Genomic DNA, 27740 nt, shown 5'->3' on the forward strand with positions numbered 1-27740 from the left:
GACGTCATCCTTGTCACATGCCTTTCTGTTCATCTTGGGAGACACACTGCCCTGCTCTGGGCACTCCTGCTTGTACACCCCGACTTTTATCAGCCTGGGAAGCAAACCAAGGATCCCTCAGATGACAAAAGTAGAAAAATGGGCCAAGAGGACCACAGATCTCTCGTGCAATAGCTGGAAATGCTGAGTGGAATATATGGATTTTATTTTTAATGCAGGACTGAGCTGACAAGATGCACAAAGGGCAAGGAACGAGATGTCATCGTGACTGACTGTGGTGGGGCTCTTGGAGATGGCGTCGTGACTGACTGTGGCTCTTTGTCTCGTTATTCTCACAGCATTTTTGTGTCTACATGGAAAGAACAAAGGAAGCCTCCGGCCTCCAGTGATGCAACACTGGAAATGTAGGACTTTTTAAACTCAGCTCTAAAGCAAAAGTTATCACACACAACAAACCCCAACACTGGCCTTTGGAAATTAGGATCAAAGCACAGTCACTTACAGGTGGGCAGAAAACATGCATGTAAGGTGACTGAATGCATAAAAGGAGACCCGTGACTGTGAGGAAGGAACAGAATGCAGTAACCCCCCAGAAATCTTTAAATAGATATTAAAAGAGAAATAAATAGCACTTCTAGGAATTAAAAATATAATTGCTAAGATTCAAGTTCTGCACAGGAGGATTAGGTAACATAGCAGACCAAGCCCAAGAGAACAGTAATGAATTGATATATAGGTCTGAGGAAATTACTCAAGAAAGCACTCAAGATCATTCGCAATGGCAGGAGAACAGTAAAAAGATACGTGACATAATGCATGAAGAAGTCAAAAACTGTGTATGAGGAATGGGTAAAGAAGATAAAAGGTGATGCTCAGATAATGAATGCTCAAGTATTTTCCAGACTTGGTGAATGAACGAGTGATAGAAGTCTGAATTCAAAAAGCTTAAGAGTCTCAAGCACAAAAATGAAAATAAATTCAGAAACGCAGAGTAGTGAAAGCACAGAGCTTCAAAGGCAAGGAGAAAACCAAAAAAGCAAACAGAGAGAAAGTAAGTAATCTACAAAGAAATGAAACAAGAGACTTTTTGAAAGGAGCCATAGAGGCAACTGAGGGAAAGAGAGCTTCAAAGGTCTAGTTTAAAAGGTCTAGAGGACAAATGAGTTCCACCCAGAATTCTATGCCCAGCTAAACTATCACTGGTGACTTGACTGAGTGGGGACACCGAGCTGTGTGAAAGAGTGACTCTTCCGCTTTGAGATGAAAATATAAAAATGACATAGATGACCTCACTTAGCTTGCTTAGCACACAGGAAAGACAGCACAAGGACAAAGGCAATTAAATGTCCCCATGAAGCATTAAAAAAAATAGAATAAAATTATTGACTTTTCCATCAATATTAATGACTCTGACTTGAGCATCTTTGGGGTACGAATAGAAATATTGCTGAAGAAGTGATATTAATGAAGAAGAAAACTGAAATTTGATTTCCGTAGGACATTTTTATTTTCCATCCCTTTTCTGCCACTAAGGATACCTCTTTGGGTACTGAAAGGTCATATATAGAACTCAAACTTTAATGTGCTGCAGCACAGGCTCTATTGTCCACCAGATCTACTCGATTGTTGCGGTAACAGCAGCTCTCCCTTGGGAATCATCAGGATTACTTTTTCTTCCTCCTCTTTGTCCTTTGCAAGGCTCTCTTCTCTGCCTAAGTCTTTAGATGGGATTATATCCCCTGCCTTTCATCCATTAATATAGTTGAAACAGAAATGACACAAATTGACTAAGGTACTACATACAGCTGGGCATGATGGTGCAATGCCCGCAATGCCAGCACCTGAGGAGAGATGGAGGCGAGAGTTCAAGGCAGGTTGGCTACAAACCCAGCCTGAGACTCTGTGTCAAAACAACAACAAGCCACGCGTGGTGGCGCACGCCTTTAATCCCAGCACTTGGGAGGCAGAGAGAGGCAGAGCGCTGTGAGTTCAAGGCCAGCCTGGTCTACAAAGTGTGTCCAGGACAGCCAGGGCTACACAGAGAAACCCTGTTTCAAAAACACCCCCCCAAAAAAATAAGGAAACAAAACAACAGCAAAATCCAAAAAGGATGTTAAAAACAAGTCAGCATTTTTAACTACTAAACCATCTTTGTTGAGAGCTACAGAACTAGCGTCTCTAATGGCGTCCAGAATGTAAAAGGCCCTTCTCTCATCTCTAGCTCCACTTGTAATATTCCTGTTTGGGGGAAAATAAGAAACAGCCCCAGCAGGTCAAGTTTGTGATATTCCAACCATAGAAGGAAGTAAGAACAAAATGTATGCCCTAGAAGACCCTGCTCAGTGCTCAGCAGCATGCAGCCACACTACCCATGGTGCTTTGCTCACCTCCCTAAGCCCCCCAACCCCCGTCACTAGCTCTTGGCTCTCCCAAGTTCCTCCAGACATAACTTTGAGGAGGATACCAGCCCCTTCATCACACAAACATGAGTCTGGGGCTGGGCCTCATAAAGAGCGTCATGTTGAAGATAAGAATCTCAAGTAGAGGGCCCCAGTACCCCAAGCAATGAATTTATATCCATATCATCTATATCTATCTGTCCTTGTCTGTCTGTCTGTCTATCTATCTGTCTATCTGTCTGTTTATCTATCTATCTATCTATCTATCTATCTATCTATCTAGCTTTCTATCATCTATCTATCTACAGTATGTGCATGCATTTTAGCTATCTAAGAGAGCAGCCTGAACAATCTGTGCAGAGTGAGCCAGTAAGCAGTGATCCTCCATGCCCTCTGCTTTAGTTCCCGTCTCTAGGTTCCTGCCTTTTGGTTGGTCCTGCTGTTACTACTCCCTCTGATGATGGACTGTGAGCTGCAACCTTGCCTTCCCAAGTTGCCTTTGGTCATTGTGTCTATCACACAAAACCAAACCAAGACAGCTGTGCATACACATCATTTATGTGCATCCTCCTGAGTACTTTAAAACCATCTCCAGGTGGCGCATAACACCCACGACAGTGTAAGTGCTCAGAGGTGGTTGCCATGATACCGTATTGTTTAGAGACTCCTGTCCTGTTCGGTATATGCAGTTACATTCCCCTCTGTGTTTTGTTCTGAGCCTGGTTGGGTCAACAGACCTGGGACTCACGGATCTTGGGTACCAGACAAGTTCAGAGCAGAGATGAGCTTAAAAAGAGGTCTGTAACGGTCCGTACTCACCAGCGGCTCTGCCATGATGATGCGGATCTTACGCTCTGCCTGAGTGGTAAAGTTGACAAATAAACTCTTGAGGACATACTCTCCCGGCTTGCTGTCTGGGTCCACATTGATGGGCAACATGGCTGGCGGTCCTTTCTCCCTGTGTGTGCCCGAAGCAGGCGGAACCGGAGGCTTGATGTAACCGTTGCCGACCGGAGACGCTGAAAAACAAAATGGATGAAAAGTGTCATAAATATTCAGACGGTGTATGCTAATGAACCATAAATGTAAGACTGTGAGCCATTAAAAGGCCATTCTTCAAACCATAGCCTGGCCACATTTGTTAGGGATGGTGTTGGAATTTAAGCATTTTGGTCATGCAATGTTTTTATTACAATCAAATAACCATCCCCAAAGTCTTGTCTACCACATGGATAGAGTTGATAGTCTACAACCTGTAAGATGTTTGGGGCTTCTTTTTTAATGTTCTAAGGTAAGTGGCTTAAGCAGAGATGAGAAAGTGATCCTTGTCTAGGTTTTTGGATGGCAGGAACCCATTTTCTACATTTCATAGCTGAAGAAACTGTTGGCTTATTGTTTCCACAAACCTCTAAGAACCAGCTTTCAAAACTCAGCTGGCTGCTGCTCCCAAAAGAAGTGCACTTCTTTAAAAAGGGAGGATATGGAGAGATGGCTCAGTGGTTAAGAGCACTGTCTGCTCTTCCAGAGGACCTGGGTTCAAGTCCCAGCACCCACATGGTAGCTCACAACTGCCTGTAGCTCTAAGAGATGACACCCTCACTCAGACATACATGCAGGCTCAACACCAATGCACATAAAATAAAAATAAATAGTTAAAAAAAAAAAAAAGAAAAAAAGAAAAGAAAAAAAGAAAAAAAAAAAAAAAAGGTCTCAAAAGCTCATGCCTGTAATCATAGCACTTGGGAGGCCAAGGCAGGAGGATTTCTGTGAGTTCAAGGCCAGGCTGGGCAACTTAAGTGAGATCAAAGACAGCCTGATATAGTAAGGGCCTGTCTCATAAAAGAGGAAGGGAGCCCCCTGCCTTTCTACGCGCCTTTCCGCACACACCTCTGTCAGAGCAGAGTGGCCCTCAGCCCTCACCCAAGAAGCTTCCAGTTGCAGCAAACACAGAGGGGAATGTGACTAACACAAGGCGCCACAGCAGAGACTAAGAGACCGCAGACCGCTCAGCCCTGACGGGAACACTCCCTCCTCCCAAGGTCCAGGATCACTGAGAAGAAGAGGCGGAAAGACTGGGAGAGCCAGAGGCGGCGGACGCCTGCAAGAACAGTGCTTTCAGGGGGCAGCTGGGAAGTTGTACGCGTGATTCACGCCGGTTGTCACAGCATATTGAGAGAGAAGAAATCCCAGATTGCTGATAGTGCTTAGTCTCTAGGCAAACACTCCGAGTCAGCGGATGAGGGTCGCTGCTGCTCTTGCCTGCCCAGCCTCCAGTGCTTGTGGGCACCTGTGGAAGTAGGGCACGGCCCCAGCTCTGAGGGACATCCTATCTGGACTATCTTTCTACTGTATCAAGGTCACCAGGCTTCAGAACCGGAGACCTGAATGTCAACCAAAAACCTTCATTCGGAAACAATGCTTTACTATCCCGGTGTCTCTCGGGGCTGAATGCGGTTCCAGAGGCCAGCAGGAACTGAGCTGATGAAAAAGGCAAGCAGGAGATCCTGGGACTAAACTCATAGTGATAGTGAGGGGACACTCAGGATGGTGACCCTTGACACACCTCCAACAAAGTCACAGATAGCTGAAACATGGACACCAGAATACTTGTCATACAAACTCTCCATTTAATAAGCCCAAAGTACCCAAGGATGGCTATTTTTAAAAGAAAGAGCTACATGCAGTTCCAGTCTGATGTCTTTTTGTTTGTTTGTTTGCTTTGCTTTTTTTTGTTTTTGTTTGTTTGTTTTTGGGACAGGGTTTCTCTGTGTAGCCTTGGCTATCCTGGACTTGCTTTGTAGACCAGGCTGGCCTTGAACTCACTGAGATCCGCCTGCCTCTGCCTCCTCGAGTGCTGGGATTATAGGTGTGTTCAACCTGACATCTTTGTAAGTGCAGATTCCTCCCCACGTGATCAAATCAACTACTTCGGGGTTGAAGCCAAGAGTGAACATAGGGGAAGCACCCTCTGGTTCTCTGATGGCTCTGGGTTCACACAGCTAGCTCAGCCTTTAGAGATGGAGACACAGTAAAGGCCATGGGTGAGGACCCTTGAGCCACATCCACTCTCAGATTTCAGAAAGTCCTCTTTTTTTTTTTTTTTCACCATCATCAATTTCCAACTGTTCATATTATTCCCTAGAAGAAGTGTGGCAAGGCAGTCATTAGCGAAGCCACTGCCCAGGGGAAGACTGTGTAGTTCAGAATTTGCACACCTGGGTCCTCAAAATCGATGCCAACTCATCCTTGATCTAAGCCTGTTGTGTGGCTATACTCCTGACACTTAGGAACTGGAAACAGGAAGGGTGGAAGTTTGAGGCTAGCCTGGGCTACACAATATCCTCTCTCAGACAACAACAACAACAACAACCAGCCAAACCAAACCAAACCCACCTACAATAACAACATAAAGACCCCCCTTATCTCATCATTACCACAATAAAATCATCAGGACGCCTCCTCAGCATCTGCTTGCTCTGAATCTACACATTACTAGTTTCATTTGCCCAATACTACTACTACTAATAATAATAATAAAAAGAAAAAGAAAAATAATAAAAGAAAAAGACAAAAGTGAAAAACTAATGTGTTATTGAGTTTCTAAGTCCACTACAACCCTCTCTTCTTCTGTCTCTTCTCTTTTTCTCTTTGGGTTTTTAGGTTTTTAGCTCAGGATAGCCCCAAGTCCTTCATGTAGCCGAGAATGACCTAAATTCCTATTCTTCCTGTCTATGTTACCAAGATGTCCCAGACCAACTCAAGTATGCCTCCATAATCAGTAATTTGGCTACACTTTTCAAATGATGCTGTGAGGAAGGGAAAAGCAGCCGTGGTGTTCTCCTGTGAAAGCCCCAGAAGCTGAGAGCGCAATGGCATGGCAGGAAAGCAGCGAGTCTTCAGTAGTTTCCCGTCAATAAATTCCATTTCTCTCTGGACACTACCACTGTTTGTCACTCACTTTGACGCAGTATGTACTCGCTGGGCATCGAGGTTTCGGGCCTTGTTCTAGGTACTGAGAATGCGCCGGTCAAGAGGGCCAATTCCTCTTTCTTGTTGGCTTCCTATTTTGTGGTGAAGCAGTTCCATGTGCACGCACGCACACACACACACACACACACACACACACACACACACACACACAGAGTGTCACATGACAACGAGCTTGAAATGGACAGAGAAACAGAAGCGAGGCCCCCAGCTGCCGGAAGCCTCTTTCCAGGCTTGTCAGGAGGCAGCCCGAGATGCCAGGACTCAGTGCTGTGAGACAGGCATGGACACAGCCAGCTTTACAAATGCTCCCCTTCCATAAGCAACGCTGAGGATCCCCAACATGACAGGTAGCAACCAACGCTAGGAAAAGTGCACTTCTTAGCAACTACTTTCTAGAGGCACTGGACTTTATTTTCCGATGTGTTAAGAAGTCTGTCCGTGCTCAGAGGGAATGGCTTCCTTCTGTCTGTTCCCTTCTCAGATGGCAGAGATTAACCCTGTTACATCAAGTCCCAGCATTGCTCTTTAGGACTAAGGCATCCTTCAACCTCAAGTCTTTTTGTTCCCTAAAACTCACTTTGTTTACCAGCATCACAGGAATGTCACATAAAACACAACGGAGGACGACGTGGCTGCCGTGAGACCGTGCCACTCGGTGGGAGGGCGGTAAGGAAGTGTCCACTAATGTGCTTATGAGGGCGCTTAGGAAACAGAAAGTTGAAAAGAACTGCAACTTCTCAAAATGACCAGAAGCTCTGGGAGTCTGGTAAAATAAACCTGGGGGGGGGGGGGGGAAGTAGGGGAGGAGGAGGAAGAGGAGGAGGAGGAGGAGGAGGAGGAGGAGACCCTTCTAAACAGCCCAGCAAAGAGTTGTCTTCCTCTGAAGAATGATGAAGAATGATGCTGAGACACAGTGTATCGGCAAAAGGTTGCTTAACAAACACCAGGACATGGGGCCCAGAGCGATGGCTCAGTGGCTGAGGGTACTGCTGTGCCGCAGAGGGGCCCGGTTTGGTTCCAACCCTTACTGAATCAATGCTTCCTCTGTTCTCTGAGTTTTCTAGTTGTTTTTAAATTGTATTTCTTCCTGCTTAGGGATCCACGAGAGAGCCCCTTGGATAACCGGAACTCTTAATCTTTACTATGCTCCTGAAAGGCAACCAGCTCCTTTGTGCAAATAAGATCAGGGGGCTGGAGAGATGGCTCAAAGGTTAAGAACACTGTCTGCTCTTCCAAAGGCCGTGAGTTCAACTCCCAGCACCCACATGGAGGCTCACAACCATCTATACTGATACCTGGTGCCCTCTTCTGGCATGCAGGTGTACATGCAGGTGAAACACTGTATACATAATAAATAAATAAATAAATGTTAAAAAAAAATAAGGTCAGGAAGGTTCAGAGAGGGCAAGTGGACTGGGCTAAGGCCACTGAGCAGTGACCTCAGGAGCCTGCGTGCACACTCTGAAAGCTCCCACCTCACTTAGCCTTTTATTTCTTAGGTATTTAAAACAATCATGATTTTATGTTTGCTTTCTATTCTTTTCAAAACAATTATATATATATAAATACATTTATATATATACAATTATATGTATATACATATATATACAATTATATAAACATTTATATATACAATTATATATATACACACACATACATACATACATACATACATACATACGTATATGTGTGTGTGCAGGTTCATGTGGAAGCCAGAAGAGGGTGTCAGATCCCCTAAAACTGAACTTACAGACGGTTGTGAGCTGCCACACAAGGGCTGGAGAGTGGAGCCTGGTCCTCTACAAGAGCAGCCAGTGCTCTTAGCATCAGAACCACCTCTCCAGCGCCCACAGCTTCTTTATCTAGTCACCAGTCTCTAGTGTAACAGAATTACTTATAGGATTAACAGGCACGATTCCCACCTTGTCTTTTTAAAAATCACTCTGTATTATCAGACCAAACCCTGAAACCAGAGATAGTCCATTGCGCTCTCACCTGCCCCAAGTCGGGTGTGATGGTGCATGACTCTAACTCTAGCACTTGGGAGACTGAGGCAGGAGGATCACAAGCACAGCCTACACTTACCACTCCCACTATTCCTACAGCACACACACACACACACACACACACACACACACACACACACACGTACCTCTAGCACACACAGATGTGTTAAAATCTAGATTTTGAGAATACCCGTATGCTTCCACCTGCCAACCATCAAACAATCATATATTCTAGCCTCCAAGGAGCAGTGTGTTGGGGAAACCTCCAGTCTGGCTCAGTCCAATCCAGAATCCGTGCTGATGCTCGAGAGAAGCCTGGGCTCATCGCATTCACAGCATTCGATTCACCGTGCCCACAGACGCCATAACAGAGCTAACCCATGTTAGGGGACAGAAGAGGTGTCCCTGATAAAAACCTGAGCACCTAGGCCAGCCGGACCCTCTAAAACTTCAGCTGAAGGTGGACGAAGCAAGTTGGCTCCGGAATGAGCAGGGTTGGGACTTCAGAAGATGATAATGTTTGGAACAAATGGGTGGTTTGAAGGATGAGGTTTCTCATTGGCTTACGGAGTCAGGCAATTTCTAGACAGCCTCATATGTCCTCAGGCCATGGAGACCCTTTGGCCAGGCTGGATGACCTTTGAACCACAATATACGGAGAATTGGGCCCTGACGCTCCAGGGAGCATCCGGAATCTGAGAAACATGGCCATGGATGGCACAGTCCCTAGATACACTGATGACGCACACCTCTCTGCTCCCTGCCATCTGCGTCCTGACAAAACCGTCTTTGGTCACTTCGAGGACAAGGGAGAAAGGGAAGGGTTCAGTTCAGGAAAGTCAGCGCCGGGTCAGGGCCCACTCTCTCTTCTCAGCATCTGTCCGTCCAGTGTCTTTATCTTAGAAAACTGACTGCCACACCTCAGTGGCTTCTTTTCTGTCTGTCACCCGCTAAGAGGCAAGGACACAGACTTCCTCCTGTCACCAGAGCCTGAAGGAATGCCTGCCAAGGCCTGCCAGCAAAGGAAGATGAGGTCCCTTCCAGCCCTCAGGGGATCAAATAACCTGCAGGATAATCCTGCCTTTCAACTTCCCCTCCTCCCGGGAGCTGACAAAGGCTCTTTCTTTCTTGTGCTCTTCCCTCACTTGTTCTTATTTGTTTCTCCCACCTCATGGGTCTCATATAGCCCAGGCTAGCCTCCTAGCCTTGAACTCCTTATTCTCTTGCCTCTGCTTCAAGTGCTAGGGAAACAGGTATGTGTCACCACACCTGCCTTTTACCTGCTATTTCAAGAGGCCGGGTGACACTGTGCCAGAAAGGCTGGGGTGGAGAGGTGGCTCTGCGTTGTCCTTAACACAATGGCTGCTCTTCCAGAGGACTGGGGTTTTATTCCCAGCACACACGTGGCAACTCACAACCATCTGTAACTCCAGTTCCAGGGGATGCAATGTCCCTGTCTGTCCTTCATGGGCACAGCACACATGGTACATATACACACATGTAGGTAGAGCGCGCACACACACACACACACACACACACACACACACACACACACACACGGAGCCACTTTAAAAACTTCCCTAATCAAAACTTGGTAATTAATATTCACTCTCTCTTGAATTAACATGAGCTAACAAAGACCTACACCCTATCCTCTTTACAGAAAAAAGCTTCGCCAACACCCCAACTTTCCCAGGTATACCTTCACTCCCCCACAATGCACACACACAGCCACAGAAAGAAGTCTGGTATTCTTGGCTGTGACCTCAAGATTGATTTTAACATTTAACACTTTTAAAAAAAAATTAACATCATATGTTGAGTGTCTGTATTTCACAAACCCCGTGCTGGTGTAGTGTCCACTCTGGGATACCAGGAGGCAGATGGTTCTATATAGCGGGTGTCTGGCCCACGTCAGAGGGGATGGGCGAGGCTCTGACACACTAGATGGGAAAGGCTCCTAAGGCTGAGGGAACATCATTAAGACATGGGTGGCATCTGTTGAGCATTTTCCCTAATAGCAGCTCTTCATCACCTTTGCACCATGCATCCCACAGGGTTTCTCTCTGTGGCCCTGGCTGTCCTGGATCTTACTCTGAAGACCAGGCTGGCCTCAAACTCGGAGATCCACCTGCCTCCGCCTCCCCAGTGCTGGGATCACAGACTTGTGCTGTCTTGTTTTTATTGTAAGTATTTGGCAATGCCCCTGGCACCCCCAACTGAATATGTGTGGTTATTTTATATTTGTTGATGAGTTATCATCCAATCTCACAGTGTGGAGATCGGAGCACACTGATGAACATAAACTCTTCAGTTGTATGAGGGGAAGGGCTTTACATTTTCCCTATTAGAATTAGGTCTCAAAAAACCAAACCAACCAACCAACCAAACAAACAAAACAAAACAAAAAGCCCTGGGCTCTAGAATCCAGATCTGCTCCCCTGGGCTAAGGTCCAGCTCTCCTGCCGTGCTGCACTGAGCAGTGTGGCCTCGGAGCGCTCACACAGAGACATGCACACAGTGACATGGGCGGAGTGTCTCCGGGGCACATGGCTTCCTTAAAGAAATATCCTTTGTCTCTGAAGACTAGGAATGAGATCAATTAACAAAGTCATTAAGTGACACCCTGCCATTAAGGCTCTAGTGTGCATGAGGTGCTCTGCAAAGCCCCACAGAGACAACAGAGGTAGATTCTGAGAGACAGCTTACACAGGGGACAGGAAACGGCCTGGCTGCTCACCAGCTCTCTTCCAGTTTCACAAGTTGGCCATCTGGCCAGCCCCCTTGATCGCTGTGAAGAGACACCATGACCACAGCAACCCTTATAAAGGAAAAACATTTAACTGGGGCTGGATTACAGTCTCAGAGGGTTAGTCCATTACTGTCATGGCGGCGTGCAGGCAGACGTGGTGCTGGAGAAGGAGCTGAGAGTTCTATAACTCGATCCACAGGCAGCACAAGGAGACTGTGTGCCTCACTGGGCATAGCTTGCTCATAGAAGACCTCAAAGCCCGCCCCCACAGCTCCTAACAGCGCCACTCCCTATGGCCAAGCATTCAAACACACGTGTCTATGGGGGGGCCACATCTATTCAAACCACCACAGGTTCAAAGATATAAATATGTATGCGTGCAAGCACATGATGCCACAAGACTGCACAATTGGTCCGAACCACCAGTGCAAGAGCACAAGACTTACTCCCGTTATCAAACGTTTCCAGAAGGCCCACTCTGCTGCTCCATGCACTGCCCTGTGCACTGGGGAGCAGCGAGACAGACATGGCCCTTGCTCTCACACATCCCAAAGTGTGCAGGGAGATGGGCGTTACATGGAAGTACACAGAACTATGGTGTCGGGAAGCCAAGTGCTGGCCAGGCAGCTGCTATGGAGACAGGGGAGACACACACCTGCGACTTGGGGGTGGCTAGTGCTGGCTTCCCTGAGCTAGAGACACTGATACTGAGAATCAGACACAGGTAGTGACGCCCACCAGGAAGGGGGCTTCTGTGTGAGAAGAAGGGGAGCCTGAGGGTCACAGGGATTACACAGAGGGCACAGGAGACATTCTGGTTGCTCTCTGGCCTTCTTTCAGCTTTACAAGAGACTGTCTGTCTGGCCAGCCCCCCGCCCCTTGGTGCTAAGCGTGACTGGCCTTTACTGCTGCCTCAAGACAGTACGCATATTTTTTCTTTCTGTCTTCCTAACTATGGCTCCATGCCACCGAGGCAAGGCATTTGTTTTGCTCGTTTTGTGTTTCCACTTTGTGGCATGGTAGGGGCTGGAGAGATGACGGCTCAGTAGTTAAGAGAGCCACCTGCTCTTCCAGAGGTCCTGAGTTCAATTCCCAGAAACCACATTGGTGGTTCACAGCCATTTGTTACTTGATGTGATTCCCTCTTCTAGCCTGCGGGCGTGCATGCAGGCAGAACTCTGTATACACAATAATAAATAAATACATCTTTTTTAAAAAAAATAAATAAATCTTAAAAAGAAAAGAAAAGAAAAGAAACACTTTGTGGCACGGTCCAAGGCTTAAAACTCAGCATTTAGTGGAGAGTTGGTGCAGGAAGAGTCAGGGACGCTTTAAGAGGTTGTGAACGGTCTCCAGCTTCGACAGCCTACATTCAACCTTGCAAGGCTCCCCGCAGGGCCACCAGGAGAGCTATGTCTGCAGCCACACAATACTTTGCTACATCAAAGACCAAAGGCTACGCCCCCCCCCCCCCCCCCCCGGGAGTAGAGTGCTGCATGCACATGACGGGCAGCTTGTAATTGCAGCTGAGAACACAATCCGCAGCGCACTGGGTTGTGGCCTGTGACTAAGAACAGGGCCACCGAGGCATGCACAGATCGTCTGAAGTTTGACGAAACAGAATAGTTACCGTTAGAGCGGCAGGCAGCACTCTGCTTGCTTTCAGCGCTGGCTGTGTCTGTGGGCAGGCACATGTGTGTGCCGTGTCTGCATCCACAGACAGTGATCTGAGGCCCAGCAGAATGAGAAGGCAGCCTTTGGAGGTATCTGTTGGATGGATAAATCCAGCTTCATGGGTGAGAGCATATTTAGTGGCACATCTTACAAACACATAGTGTAGAGACTGGACACATGACATCTGTGGACCTGCCACTTAACGTGTCAGCAGCTGCCACATACTGACACCCAAAGGCTGCAAATCAAAGTCACAGTGGTGGCTATGCTAATGGAATGTTTCTGAAGCATACACCTATACACAGGTACAACACACATTACAATGTGCACTATATAAACATACTTATGTATGCAAGGACATGCATATGCAAATGTGTAGGAGAAACCTACATTATACGATGCATATGCTAGCACAATCTACATTCCAAACATCTATAGTATATGAATTCCACTGCCTTGGTGGTAATAGAAGCTCAACAAATTTGGCGGGTGGCTGGGGAGCTGGCTCAGTGGTTAGAACACTGGCTGCTCTTGCAGAGGACCAGGGTTTGGTTCCCAGCACCCACATGACGGCTCACAGCTGCCTGTAACTGCAGTTCCAGGGGATCCAATGCCCATCACTGTGGGCTGGTTACAGTATGATTATTATCAACATTGAAATATTTAAGAACTATTTGGTTCACATGAACTTTTTTCTCTCTGGGCACTGCACACATGTGAAACATACTTATACATATAAGAAAAAGATATATATATTTAATTACCTATTTAGGCTATAAAATAACTGAACAAAAAAATTCGACCACAAAAGGTACAGATCTGTAGAGATCAATTGCAAACTCTTAATGACTTTCAAAAATTACTGGGAGATATTAACTGGTTAAGTCCTACAATTGGGTTAGCTACCTATGAGTTAAGTAACTTGTTTCAGACATTACAAGGGTACTGAGGGACTCCACCTGGACTATTGTGTTTCTAATCGACCCTCAAGGGGAGGCGGAGACCACCCCTGGCAAGTGAGAGACAGGCAGGCAGAGAGGACAGAAAGGAGCAACAGGTTGAGACCTGGCTTGAGCGCACGTGGATCGTGGGTCGGGAAGAGGATCAGCGAACAGGCTAGACCAGCACACAGGCCAGAGACACCTAGGGACCCATCTGTGGAATGGATACCGGTCCCTTTAACCTTTTTTCCCTTTTGTGTAAGCTAGTTGGGTTGTATAATAAAGTTTAATTGTTAAGAAACAGAGTATATATATATAAATCTTTTAAAATATTTTAGGCTCTCTTAATTTTTTAACATTACAATGACTGTCAGAATCATTTAATATAGCCTCCTAGACATTGATAATCTTCGATGGGGTTTGATCTATCAAGCCACTGGAGTGGCTTTGTTGATACCAAGCCCTTCTAAAAAGTAGATTTTATATATTATGAACAAGAAAGATGATTGAGCTGGGCATGCATGTAAGACCAGCAATTTAAAGGCTGAGGCAGAAGGCTGGAGAGTTTGAAGCCAAGATGAGCTACATCATGAGATTCTACCCCAAAATAAAGCAAACTGTTGAGTATAGTAGCTCATGATTGCCATCTTAGAGCTGGGGTCATTGAGACAGGAGGATTGCTTTGAGTCTGAGGTCAGTCTGGGATACAGAATGAATTCCAGGCTAGCAGGAGCTACAGAGTTAAAACCTTTATCTCAAAACAAAACAAAACAAACAAAGCAAAACAAAATAAAAAAACCAAACCAAACAGAACTAAAACCAAACCCAGCAAGAAAGAAGAAAGAAAGGAAAAAGAAAGAAGGAAAAAGAAAGACAGACAGGCAGGGACAAGACAGGAAGTGGATGAGCAAAGAAGGGGAAGCAAGGGAGCCTGAGAACAGAAGGGTGCTCAGGCAAAGCCAGAGGGTCTGCAGCACACCCCCAAAGTCCAGGAAGCTACACAATGGAAAATGCAAGCATTTCACACGCACCCTGTCAAGGTGTATTGTTTTTTAAATTAAAGTACCCCAAACTGTAAGTTTTATCACTTAATATGCTGATCATACATTGAGAAAGTTTTCAAAGAAAAATCTTCCCTAACCCATTCTCTGAGGACCACAGAAGGAAGAGGCCAAATAATGAGTAAGAAATGGCTTTATTCCTAGAAATAAGGAAGCTATCATAGCCAGGTATCTAGCGGTGTCTTTATAGACGGTATTGCCGGATAATTAACAAGCCACTCAGTCTCCTGGGCCTTTAATAAATAATCTTTAACAAACAATCCATTTGTCCTGTATTAGAGCAATGCGCCAGGGTTTCCCACTTACAACTTAGCTTTTCTCAGCACCAGGAGAAAGTTAAACAGATGGCATCAGGATGTGAGTGATGAACTCTGTCCTGGAGTTTCATCTCACTAATCTCTTGGAACTGCTATATGAGCTTTAAAACTTCAGTGCAGGGAGTCTAGAAGATGACTGTCACTGAAAGTATCCGGCACCAAGCCTGATGACCAGAGTTCAAGTCAAGGGTCCACATGGTAGAAGGGGAGAATTATCCCAGATACGCGCACGCACACACACATACACACATGCATGCATACACACATACACACACGCGTGCGTACACATACATGCACACATGAATGCACACACACGTGCACATACACACGTACAAACGTATAGGTATACACATGCGAGCGCACACACACACACATACACACTTAAAACAATAAATGTATTTATTGGGGCTGAAGGGATGGTGTAGTGGTTAACAGCATCGGCTGCTCTCTCAGAGGACCCAGGTTCAGTTCCCAGCACCCACATGGTGGCTCACAGCCATCTGTAACTCCAGATCTAGAGGATCTGATGCCCTCTTCTGAGCTTCTCAGGCACCAAGCATGCATATATTTACAGTATATATTGTGCATACATATGTATTTTCAGATGAACACTCATAGGCATAAAATAAATAGATGCACTTTTAAATCCGAGCTATAGAGAACATGATTGTGACAGACCTGATAATGGTGGTATGCAGTCTGGACCCACTTAATGCTGTCTAAAACAAACCATGATTTTAAATTCACCCCCAAGTAAATAAATTAAAAAAAAGAAAAAGAAAAACATTTTATGTTTTAAATGTTGCAGAAGGCTAAGTAGAAAGCACAGGCAAAAACACGAAATTTAGGATGCAGTCCGGACTTAGAACAAAACTAGGGGATTTACACAAATATTTAGAATATGTCAAGCTGAAATGCTGCTTCTACTGAAATATCAAATTCTGTAGCGTCAACAATTTTCCTAATACGTACAAGTTGTTCCCCCCGGGTCAGCTATTTTCCAGCAGAGCCATGTAAAACCTTTTAGTGAGTTTGTGTGCACAGAAAAACCTCATCTCATCTCAGCTCCTTGCCCATATAAAAGCAGAGCCCTTGCCCCTGGGCTGTGGCAGGCTCCACCAGAAAGGCCTAAGGGGCTTGTTCCTGTGTGAGCAGCCTTCTTCTAGGTCCGTCCCTACGCCTGGAGGAAAGGCTGCCCTCCCCCACCCCAGACATGGAGGAGACCCCCCACACACACACACACTACACACACACACACACACACACACACACACACACACACACACACACACACACACACGGAACGGCTCTTCAAACCTACCCAGACCTTTGATGAGGCTGATCACACAGGATCTCCTCCAACAAGCCGTTGTGATCTCCATGGGCCTGAAGTGAAATCCGGACAGGCCACACTAGCAGAGCAATCTACGTTTCAAAGCCAAAAAGCGTAAGGACGATGTCTTCCATGGCCCCGCTGCTCGAGGCTACCATAGGCCCAAGGTGTATTTTCAGTCAGGTGAGAAAAACCTCCAGTAGAATACAAACTAAAAGAGGCCTTCCACTCAGGGCGGGCTGTTCATGCCCGCTGCACAGTACGGCAGGGAGCTATAACTCACAGAGTGGCCCGTCTGTCTATATTTATCCCAGAGAACATACTATGACAGATTAGTGAAGCCGCCCAGGGCACTCCAGGAACATGAGCCCGACCCACAGTGTGTCACGGCACTCCACACCAACCAAAATACACGTGCTGCCCCACAGAGCTCACTGGCACAGCTTCTGCTGGAGAAATCTAGTGGCAAAGATAAGACCCTGTGGATGAGAACCAGTTGCTCTGGGAACCAGGGACTCTGGGCTACAAGCACAAACAGTTTGAAACAGCTTATATTTGTCCAGACAAAACTCACAGCACAGAATTCCTACCGGAAGCCAAGCGTCAGCAAGAAACCACATGCCCTGGAGGGAAAACAGAACACTGGACACCTGTTGATGTAACTCTAAATTTAAAAAGTGATTGGATTCAATAATAATAATAATAATAATAATAATAATAATAATAATAATAATAATAATAATAATAACAATAAAGCTAGAATTTGCCAATATTAAGTGTGCCATCTTAAAAGAAACCAGCAAGAGACTAATGAGGCGATGAGGACGGGAAATATTGATCCTTCCCTTTTATTTTTGTTTTGTTTTGTTTTGTTTTTTCGAGACAGGGTCTCTCTGTGTTAGCCTTGGCTGTCCTGGACTCACTTTATAGACCAGACTGCCTCAAAATCACAGCAATCCACCTGCCTCTGCCTCCCAAGTGCTGGGACGTGTACCACTACGCCCAGCCCTCTTTTGTTTTTGAGATGGAGTCTTCTACGTAGCCCTGGCTCATGTAGAACTCTCTATGTAAACCAGGCTATCTTTTTGAGCCTCTTTGGATGCTGGGATTAAAGGTACCAACCACAACACCTGGCTGTACAAGTTGGTCTTTCAATAGCCTTATTCTCTCAGAAGAATTCTATGAGGTCAAAAAAAAAAAAATCTTCTTCCCCCACGACACAGACACAGCTGTGACAAGCCGGAAACCCAAGTCATTTTCTATTCTTGACTGGGACTAATTGGATGTTTTTCTTCAGTAATGGAGGCTGGAATTACAAAGCAGCACGGGAGGAGAGGTGCCGGAAGAGCCGAAGCGTTCCCCAGGGAGGGGAAGACTGTCCAGTTACCAAAAGCGAACACTTACAGTGATCCCCGAGAGGCCAACAGTGGCGAAGATTCCCCTCTGTCCCCGGCAGCTTACATGCTTGGGACACGGAGGTTATTTTTACAGAGCTGGCTGTGGTGGCAATGCAGCATCGGCAACACGCCGAGTAAAGAATCCAAAACACTTCTAACACAACAGCGTGCCTGTGGAGGTGTCGGTGTTTGGGGGCCTGAAGTTTGAGTTTATTCTTTCCTTTGAGAATCAGTTAAAAAAAAAAAGTGTCATTTGTAAGCCACAGGGCTCTTGTGTTGAGGCCTGCGATTTAACTCACAGAACACTACTTCAAACAGTAATGGATGCAGAGAAAAGCTGACTTATTTATTTGTTTGCTTGTTAGACACAGTCCCCTGAAGCCAGCTAGGCTAGACAGCGTGGGCTCACTGTAGAGCCATCGTGACCCAGAGCTCACAGATTGAGGGAGGCCTGTAACTCCAGTTTGGGGGAGGCCTGTAATACCCTCTCCCAGCTTTCATGGGTACCCACACATGCCACAAACATATATGTATACACATACCAAAAAAATAGTAAAATTACATCATAATTCTCCAAAACAAATCTAAGAGAGTAGAAGTTTACTTCTAAGTCACTTACTAATAATTCTACATCCATTCCGTACGTCTTAATCTACGCTAATGTAACCTACATTTAACTTTTAAAAATGACCTGGGCTGCTGGCGTGCTTACTAGTTCCACAGTAGCCCTCAAATATTGACTGGATGGATGGCTTTCAGGATATTTTTTCTTTAATCCTTAATCTAGTATTGATACATTTCTTTTTCCTCACCAGCATGGCAGCACATGCCTGTATTCCCGGCCTGAGGATGCTGAGACTGTTGGGGTACAGGTGATCCAGCTGGCCTGCCCTCATGCCGGCCTGAGGAGGCTGAGGCTGTTGGGGTACAGGTGATCCAGCTGGCCTGCCCTCATGCCGGCCTGAGGAGGCTGAAGCTGTTGGGGTACAGGTGATCCAGCTGGCTTGCCCTCAAGGACCTTGCAGTTGATTATTCTATAACCAGCCATGGCCACCAGGTGTGACAGGTGTGACAGGTGTGACAGGTGTGTGCACCCAATAAAAGGGCCACCAGCCACCTGGCTCCCCTCTGTTCTCTGTTTTCTTTCTCTCCCTTTCTGCCCCAACTCCCCTTTCTCTGCTCTCAAGGCTCTGTTCCCGTCTGTCTGCCTGTCACAAGTCCCCTTGTCTGTCTCTACCCCTTCTGGCCTCGCCCTTCCCACAATAAACCTCTGTGTGCCAGATCTGTGGCGTGGTGTAATTTCTCAGGGCACACCTTGGCATGGGACCACCATGGTACCCCCTCGCAGCATTATATTTTATAAGAGGCAAGAAGAAAGTAAGTTCCAGGCCAGGCTGGGTGGCAAGACCCATCTCAGAAAACAAACGAAACCACGTCCTTTCTGTTTGCAGCCAGGTGGCAAGAGTGCAAATAAAGGCCAAGCCAAAACTCCACCACTAGCATCCCCACCCCAGGGAAGGATGTGCCTGTGGTGAGAGGAAGGGGCGTGGCCAGCGGGGAGCAGATGAAGTTTGTACTGTCTAGTCTCCCACAAGCCAATCAATAAATGCAACTGGGGCTCAATACCCCTGCTTGCCATAGTTTCCCCACCCTATTATGTTATGAGAACCAACAAAAGCAATTAGACACCAGCTTAAGTAAAGCTGGAAGAAAAGCCCATATCTAAATAATCACATTTAAGAAATACTGAATAGTTGGGGTAGGGGCGGGGCCCACTCCTCCCTAGGGCACCTGGTAGGACTTAGGCACTGGTAGAAGTGAGGTCAAACATGGTTTGCACCCATACTGGGGGGGTGGGGGGTGGAGGGGTGCGGTGTAAGGGGGTTTTACTGCTCTCTGTTAGCACTGCTGATGTTTATTAACCCATAAATAGACTATTGACTTCCTAATTGACAGCTGTTAAACTCTTTCCTGGTGCCCTGGGCTATCTTAAGTAGAGGACTGTCACTCACACAGCCAGCCAGGCTGCCCCATGCCAACACCTGCTGCTTTATGACCCTGAGGAAGCCACGTGACAGTGACAACAACTTCAGTACAAACACTACTCTCACCAAGACCCAACCGTCTGCCAGGATTGTTCAAATAACTTGCAGTCTGCACCAGCCTTTCTGCTAGGAGAAACCTCAGTGAACTGTAGATGACCCCATAGCCTTATCTGCCCAGGCCCCCAGGGGCTGCAGAGGATGTGGTGGAGGGATGGGGGTGGGGCAGGGGAGGGGGTAACAGGTCACTTTCCCTAGAGGCCTTGAAGACAGAATGCAGTGACTGCAGCAATGTGGAGGGTTGGGGGGGGGGGTTGGGGGGGGCAATGCCAGGATTGGTGGAAACACAACCCCTCGTTTGCAGGCCCGGTGTAAACACTTGAGTTACATGGCAGTGTAGGGTGAAGGATGCACATCCCCCCTACAGGCTGTATTAATAGGCTGTTTTGGTCATTTCCTGAGCAAGCTTGCGGAGCATCTATTGGGCTGACTCCATGGAGCTGCAAAATTAGGCCCAAATAAAAAAGTTTATAATCCCAGCACTCAGGGACTCCTAGGTATGAGGCTAGCCTATAAAACCCTGTCTCATAAAACAAACAAAAAAGAGTGATTTCTATCCCTTCCTCTTTATCTTCCTTCCTTCCTTCCTTCCTTCCTTTTAAACCAGGATCACCTCTGTAGCTTGTCTTGAATCCACTTCGTAGGCCAGGCTAGCCTCTTGATGTCCGATATAACAGGTACAGGCCACCGCACCAGGTTTCCAAGTGGTCTTTTCTTGACTGTATTGCAGTGGCAGTAGCACGGATAATGACAGTGACAGCAGCAGGAGCTCTAAGGACCACAAGTCACAGACATCTTAGGTCGGAGAGCTGCGCTGCTAACTGCCACCAAAGGTTGGGGAATTGTGATTTCCCAGGTCTATATGAAAGCTGTAAGCATAGGAAGCTAAGAGTCTCAGCACTGGAGGTGTGCGCGCGCGCGCGTGTGTGTGTACGTGTATGTGCATGTGTGTGTATGTGCACGTGTGTGTGCATGTGTGTGTGCACGTGGTTGTGTGTGTGTGTGTGTGTGTGTGTCTGTGTGTCTGTGAGAGCTATAGCTCCTGCATACTGCTACCATCTTCTTATCAAATGTGGGCGACACAAGCTGCCAAGGGTCCTGCAAGGCAGCTCGGTGGGTAGAGGTGCGGCCTTTAAGTCTGACCTCCTGAGCTCTATCAGGAGGTAAAAGGAGAAGTGGCAGACAGAAGAGGCTCCACAAATTTGTCCTATGACCTTCACATGCAGGCCATGACGTGTGCATGCCCAGCCCCAAGCTAACAATTTAAAAAACTTTTAAAGGCTGCCTCAAACTAGAACGTAGCCTCTCTTCTACCCCATTGCTACGGAGAGAGAGTGTGGGGCCACCACAGCTGTTGGCTGCCACCATCTACACGATCCAGCGTGAGGAGAGGGTAAAGCAATGGGCTATCACTGACACTTTCCGAGTTGGCCTTGTAAACCCAGCATGCCTCCAGAGGAAGGCTCTCCTGTACAGTCCTAACTGCGTTCTAAACGCTTACTTGCCATCCACAGACAAACGGAGCTCTCGCCCAGCCCCAGCAGTTTTGTTTTGCAGCAGACAGAGACCATTACAGAAAGTCACTACTGCCCCCCTCCCCCTCCCCGCCCCTCTCCCGCAGAAGCAGAGGCAGGCGGATCGCTGTGAGCTCAAGGCCAGCCTGGTCTACAAAGTGAGTCCAGGACAGCCAAGATGCCAAGATAACATAGAGAAACCTTGTCTCAAAAAAAAAAAAAAAAAAAAAAAAAAAAAAGAAAAGAAAAGAAAAAAGAAAGAAAGAAAGAAAGAAAGTCACTACTGATCAAAATGCAGCGAACAGCTAACCATGGGGTGGCCAGCTCCAGAAGACGTATCTACAATGCAATCCCTGCACCTGAGCCTCCGGGAACAGCATGGAAGACAGGATGAGGGAGCACAGGAGCCAGAGGACCAGGATGTCTGATCCGAGATAGCCACACCCATGAAATCTCACCAACCTGGCTACCTACAGAAGCTCTACAGGAGGACAACACCAGTTCCCCTCGGCAACACTGGGGGGCAGGATCTCCTAAGGCCCCACCCCTAGATGAAGAGCTACAGTCTACTGGGAGAGGGAGAATCAAGCTCTCTCAGGAATAAGAAGACCTCTGATTGGTTATCTAATCCCAAGTGGCCCGGTACTTAGTGAGCAACACTAAATAGTCTTAGCAAGCTATACTAATTAAAAAATAAACCATGGGGGCTGGAGCGATGGCTCAGCGGTTGGGAGCACTGGCTGTTCTCCCAGAGGACCAGGGTTCAGTTCCCAGCAACCAATGGCAGCTCACAGCTGTCTGCAACTCCAAGATTTGGCACCCAGACATACTTGCAGGCAAAACGGTGCACATAAAATAAAAAGTAAAAAGTAAATTAAATAAAAAACCACAAAAAACCAGACAAACTATCTTAAAAGCTTTAGAACCAATCTTAACCATTAAATGATTACATTAATTTGTCCGATGACACGTATGTCAGTCTTTCGAAGATACAGATATAAATGTGACAGTTCTTAAGAGACGCAGTGCTAAGAGGATTGTGTCTTTCCATTAGTCTTCTGTGGCACAGCCTAGTGGAGAATGCATTCATTCAGTTGTGTTTAGGAAAGCTTTCAGGGCCAAGAGGCCTCTGAGGCTGCTGTAAGAAGCACACGGGTCACGTGAGCAAACAGCCTGGGCCTCGCCTCTGCCCTGCGGAAACCGATGCAAGGGCGGACAACCCTGGGAAGACAAAGCGCCCTTGTGCCTGCGAAGACAAAATGAAGTCTGTCTTTCAACAGACTCCTAGCATTGGCCTAAAGACACACACGAAGAACAAAGGCAGCTGAGATCAGTCTCCAGGAGAGCCTCGAGGAAAACACTAGCTTGTGTTGTCACGAGGTGTGTGATTCTGGGCCCTCGCCACTGCTAAGGCTGTGCTCTTCAACCAGTGGGCCTGCCTCATGGAGCATGCATACACTCACTCACCCACTCACCCACCCACTAACCTCCTTACTCACCCACCCACCCACTAACCTCCTCACTCACCCACCTACCCACTAACCTCCTCACTCACCCACTCACTCACTCTCCCATCCCCTCACTCACACACTCACTCACTCACTCACTCACACACTCACTCACTCACTCACTCACTCACTCACTCACTCACTCATACTCACTCAGAGATGCTCTCTCCCAAGAACCAGGCCTTCTCTGGGAAATTACTGGTTCCACCAGTCCTACCTAGGAAAGGAGACTCAGGAGGGAGACTGTGTTAGCAAGAAGGAACCTGAGACAGGAGCATGGAAGTCCCATGTAAAAAAAATTAAATTATTTTATACATATGGATATTTTGAAGCTATGAACATCTGGGTACCACAGGCATGCAGTCCATCCTCTGTTTAAGCCTGTAGCTCAAGTCTTCACCCTAAAGTCAGCCCTGGGGCTTAGGTGTCATCCCAGAGGATGGAGCAGAAGGCTGGAAGAGTCTGAGGAAGTAGATGTCTAGTCAAACAGTATCTGCCAGACATGGCAGTGCAGTTGCACAGGTAAACACAGGGCAGGTTGGATGACACGCACAAGATCTGCATGAGATCACGGCACCTAAGCTCCCCGGGTGGATGGATGGGAGAGGGACGCATAGGCTGTTCTGCAGAGAGGTGGCGCCTGAGCCACATCTGTCCCATACCCAAGCATATAGGGACGGAGCTGAATGGACTCAGTGTGGGGGAGGGCAGGGGAGAGGGAGAGAAAATGGAAGGAGGAGGGGAAGGGAGAGGGGGAGAGCAAGAGAGAACAAGAGAGAGAGAGCAAGAGAGAGTGAGAGCAGGAGAGAGAGAGAAAAGAGAGGAAGACAGAGACAGAGAAGATACAGATGAGGTTGGCATAGGAAAGGACGTAGAGATGAGGGACGGGGACATTATCTGATCCAAATACATTATATACACATATGAACATTAAATATTTTAAAAGGGTCACTAGGTTCCTTTATCTCTTCTAAATGTGGCCGCATAGAACAAATCTCTCTCTGCCTTTTCCCATCATCTGTCCCTTTAATCTGCCTGTCAGGATGAGCAGGCGAGCCTGGCTTGCTGGAACTGTTGGAGTCTAGGTTTTGACCCAAAAAACCCCCGTTACAAAATCACACGGCGTGCTTTGGCTTTTCCTCCCATCTCCCATCTCTTCCCGTTCGTCCTTTGGCTTACAGACCTCCCACAGACCCACTGTGCTTTTGTGACTTCCCGTGTGACCTTTCCCAGGGCCCCGTCTTAAGGTCGCTAGTCTGGCACAACTACACTGCTGAGTCATGCGTCTCCCTCCAGCCCCAGACGCACCATTTTTTTAAAAGGTTCTGTAAGTGCCTATAAGGGCAAGCAGGTGGCCTGTGGGGGATAGTCACTAATAATGGCTTATAGACCGTCACTAGGTAACTGCCTCCCCTTGCCAAGGAATGCGTAAGGAGAGTTAAGACAGTTCCCATTTGAACAGAGCTGTCTACCTGCCAAGTCCTAACACACACACACACACACACACACACACACACACACACACACTGTAATGAGGAAAAGTAAACTAAAAACTAACCCCATGAGGCTTGCTCAGGCTCTCCCCGTTTGACTCTTCCCTTCCTAGAGCCTTGCAGAGTTTGTACCTCAAGCAGTGCCACAAAATCTATGTGCTGTGCATCCATAGATCACTACCTAAAAGTGTACGGCAAGCTGAACTCCCCCATGTAAGCCAAACACGCTTGTTTAGCGTTTAAACCCTCAGCAAACTGGATACAGAGAGTCCAAAGAATAGGAAATCAAGACCATGGGGCGGGAGGAATTTACGCAACAGGTGACAAAGGGCAAGCAGTCCTGCTGAGCTTAGATCACACTTTCTAATACCCCTGAGCAGCCAAGGATAGCCCTCAAATAGCCGCCCCCCAACAACAAGCCAAAACATGTGTTCAAAGGACACCCGGCCAACAGAAAAGGGCAAACACATCTGTAGGGTTTTCATGTAAAACCTCTAAACACTCAAACAGCCTGATATTGGGCAAGCAGCTCTGAGCAGGCCCAGATTGGCACGTTAGAGGGAGAACCAAGGACTGTCGGCATATCTAACAAAGCCATATTTGAACCAGGGTTTGCAAATCTGGGGTTTTGGGAGGTCTTTTCAATGTGAGGCCTTTTTCAAAGCACAAATCCTGACAAAATGGTTTCTCTGTACTTGGCACAAGCTAGGCTTGCCTGGGAAGACAGTCTTAGTGAAAACATCTTGTAGCTCAAGAAGCCCTGTGGGCGTGTCTGCAGGAGGTTTGTCTTGATTGGTGACTGATGTGGGAAGACCTGGCCCACTGTGGGCAGCACCAATCCCTAGGCGGGAAGGAGGGTAGTGGTGGTGGTGGAGGTGGGGGTGGAGTGGGGTGGAGGGGCCTTAACTGTTTAAGTAGAGACAGCAAAAACTAGTAGGGAAGTAAGCAGGCAGAAAGGATCCTCTCTGATATTGACTAGGGATGTGACACTTAAAAGTCCCCAAACAATGGCTTGCAACCTGGAATTGTAACCCAAATAAAACCCCCTTTCCCCTTAAGCTGTTATTGTCAGGATATTTTATCACAGCAACAGGAATAAGACTAGACCATGGTTAATACCCTTGGCATCACTTTATACCTTTTTGTATGGCTACTAAAAAGACATCTGGGGACGGGGACAGGGTGTTTAAAAACTGGACACATTGAATCTCGGGAACCGCGGTTGTTTGAGTGAGAATGGTCCCAATAGGCTTGTATGTTTCGGTACTTGGTCCTCAGTTGGTGGAACTATTTGGGAAGGATCGGGAGGTGTAGCCTTGTCAGAGATAGTATGTCACTGAGGATAAGCTTTGAGGTCTCAAGAGCCCAGGGTTGGACAAGTTGGCCCACATTCAGGCAATCTTTATTCTATTTCATTATTAATATTTGTTATTCACTTCATAATTAGTCTAACATATAATTTAAATTTTAATCTATGTATGTGCAGGAAAAACTGTGCTGCGTATGGGATTGTATAGATTCCTAGATTTCATATACAGCCTCTCTGAACACAACCCCTTCTAGGGTGTCACTGTATATGAATTAATGGTTGTTATTTACTTACTTTTCTGTTGCTCTTAAGAGACACCATGACTAGGGTAACCTGCAGCAAAAGGGGTTTATTGGGAGCCTTCCAGTTTCAGAGGCCAAGTCCATGACCATCAGAGGCCAGCATGGCAGCAGGCAGGCAGCATGGTGCTGGAGCAGTAGCTGAGGGCTTACATCCTCAGACAGCCATGAAGAGGCAGGAAGAGTCATGGAGAGGGGTGGGGGATGGGCATTAGAGGGCTGGATCTCAATTAGAGTGTATACAGTAGGTATCTACTGGAAAGAGTGAGTCATATGCAATGGAATATGGTGTAGCGTTGCACAGAACTTCATCATTCTACTCTGGGCATCAGCTTAACATTTATCAATTGTTTCCAGAACGTTCTGTTTATATTTCCAAACAGCAGTTAACTATGATAACAGGAAGCACAGTAAATGAAACTTCACGTAAGAGCCCCTCCGATGTCTCACACCCGTTAAACCCTGATGCTTAGAAACGTCTTTGCTGGTTTTACTTAGCAGCAAATCTAAGTGAGAAATTTATGCATAGACATGGGCTGGGTAAAAAGAAACAAACACGCTGAGCGGTGGTGGCGCACTCCTTTAATCGCAGCACTCGGGAGGCAGAGGCAGGTGGATCTCTGTGAGTTCGAGGCCAGCCTGGTCTACAAAGCAAATCCAGGACAGCCAAGGCTACACAGAGAAACCCTGTCTCGAAAAAACCAAACCAAACCAACAACCAACCAAACAAACCCCAATATTGCTTTTCTGTTAAGTTACATTTTGTCCCTTTGGTTTTTTGAGGCAGGGTCTCATACAGTTTTGATTGGTCTTGAATTCCCTAGGCAGCCACGGATGACCCTGAACTTCCTGTCTCCTTCCCTCTACCTTCCAAGTGTATGCAACTCTACCTAGTTTTTAAATATGTCATTATTATTTTTCAATATGTATAAGTGTGTGTATCAGTGTATGTGAGTGTGTGTGTGTATGTGTGTGTGTTTGAATGTAAGTATGTGAATGTGAGTATAGGTGCCTGCAGAGGCCAGAGGCAAGTGGTGCCTTAGAGCTGCCGTCACAGACTGCTATAAGCCATCTGACATGGATATTTGGACCCAAACTTGGATCCTCTGCAAGAACAGCAAGTGCACTGGGTGGTGGTAGCGAACGCCTTTAATCCCAGCACTTGGGAGGCAGAGGCAGGTGGATCTCTGTGAGTTCAAGGCCAGCCTGGTCTACAAAGTGAGACCAGCACAGTCAAGGCTACACAGAGAAACCCTGTCTCGAAAAACCAAAAAAAAAAAAAAAAAAAAAAAAAAAAAAAAGCAGCAGCAAGTGCTCTTAACCACTGAGCCATCTTTCCAGTTTCTATAGCCAGCTTTGTGATTTTGCCTATAAAAATCTAGTAAGAAAGCCACATATGGTGGCTTATACCTATATTCTTGCATTTGGGTGAAGCAGGAAAATTGCCTCAAGATTGATGCCAGCCTGGGTTATATAGTAAGTTCTAGTCCGGCCTAGGCTGCATGTAGGAAACCCTTTCTCTAATAAAAGGTCAACAGAGTACAATAAGGAGGGCAAAATGACACAGAGCTTTAGGGCTTTCTATTGCTGTGCAGTCCCTAGCTTGCCATCCCCTGGGCAGCTGGTCACAACGGCCCAGAACACC

General features: G+C 46.8%; 1 protein-coding gene across 3 annotated transcripts in view; it reads right to left on the bottom strand.

The window, feature by feature from the left end:
- The window catches only part of FRY (FRY microtubule binding protein), a 360844-nt gene that overhangs the window by 196998 nt on the left and 136106 nt on the right, over positions 1-27740 (bottom strand). For all 3 annotated transcript variants that reach the window (XM_084763560.1, XM_084763561.1, XM_084763562.1), the window contains one exon: positions 3219-3418. In XM_084763560.1, coding sequence (XP_084619686.1) covers positions 3219-3418 — 200 coding nt within the window. The remainder of the gene's footprint in view (positions 1-3218; positions 3419-27740) is intronic.

The sequence above is a fragment of the Acomys minous genome (assembly GCF_964271855.1).
Source record: "Acomys minous genome assembly, chromosome: 16".
In the NCBI taxonomy this organism is placed as follows: domain Eukaryota; kingdom Metazoa; phylum Chordata; class Mammalia; order Rodentia; family Muridae; genus Acomys; species Acomys minous.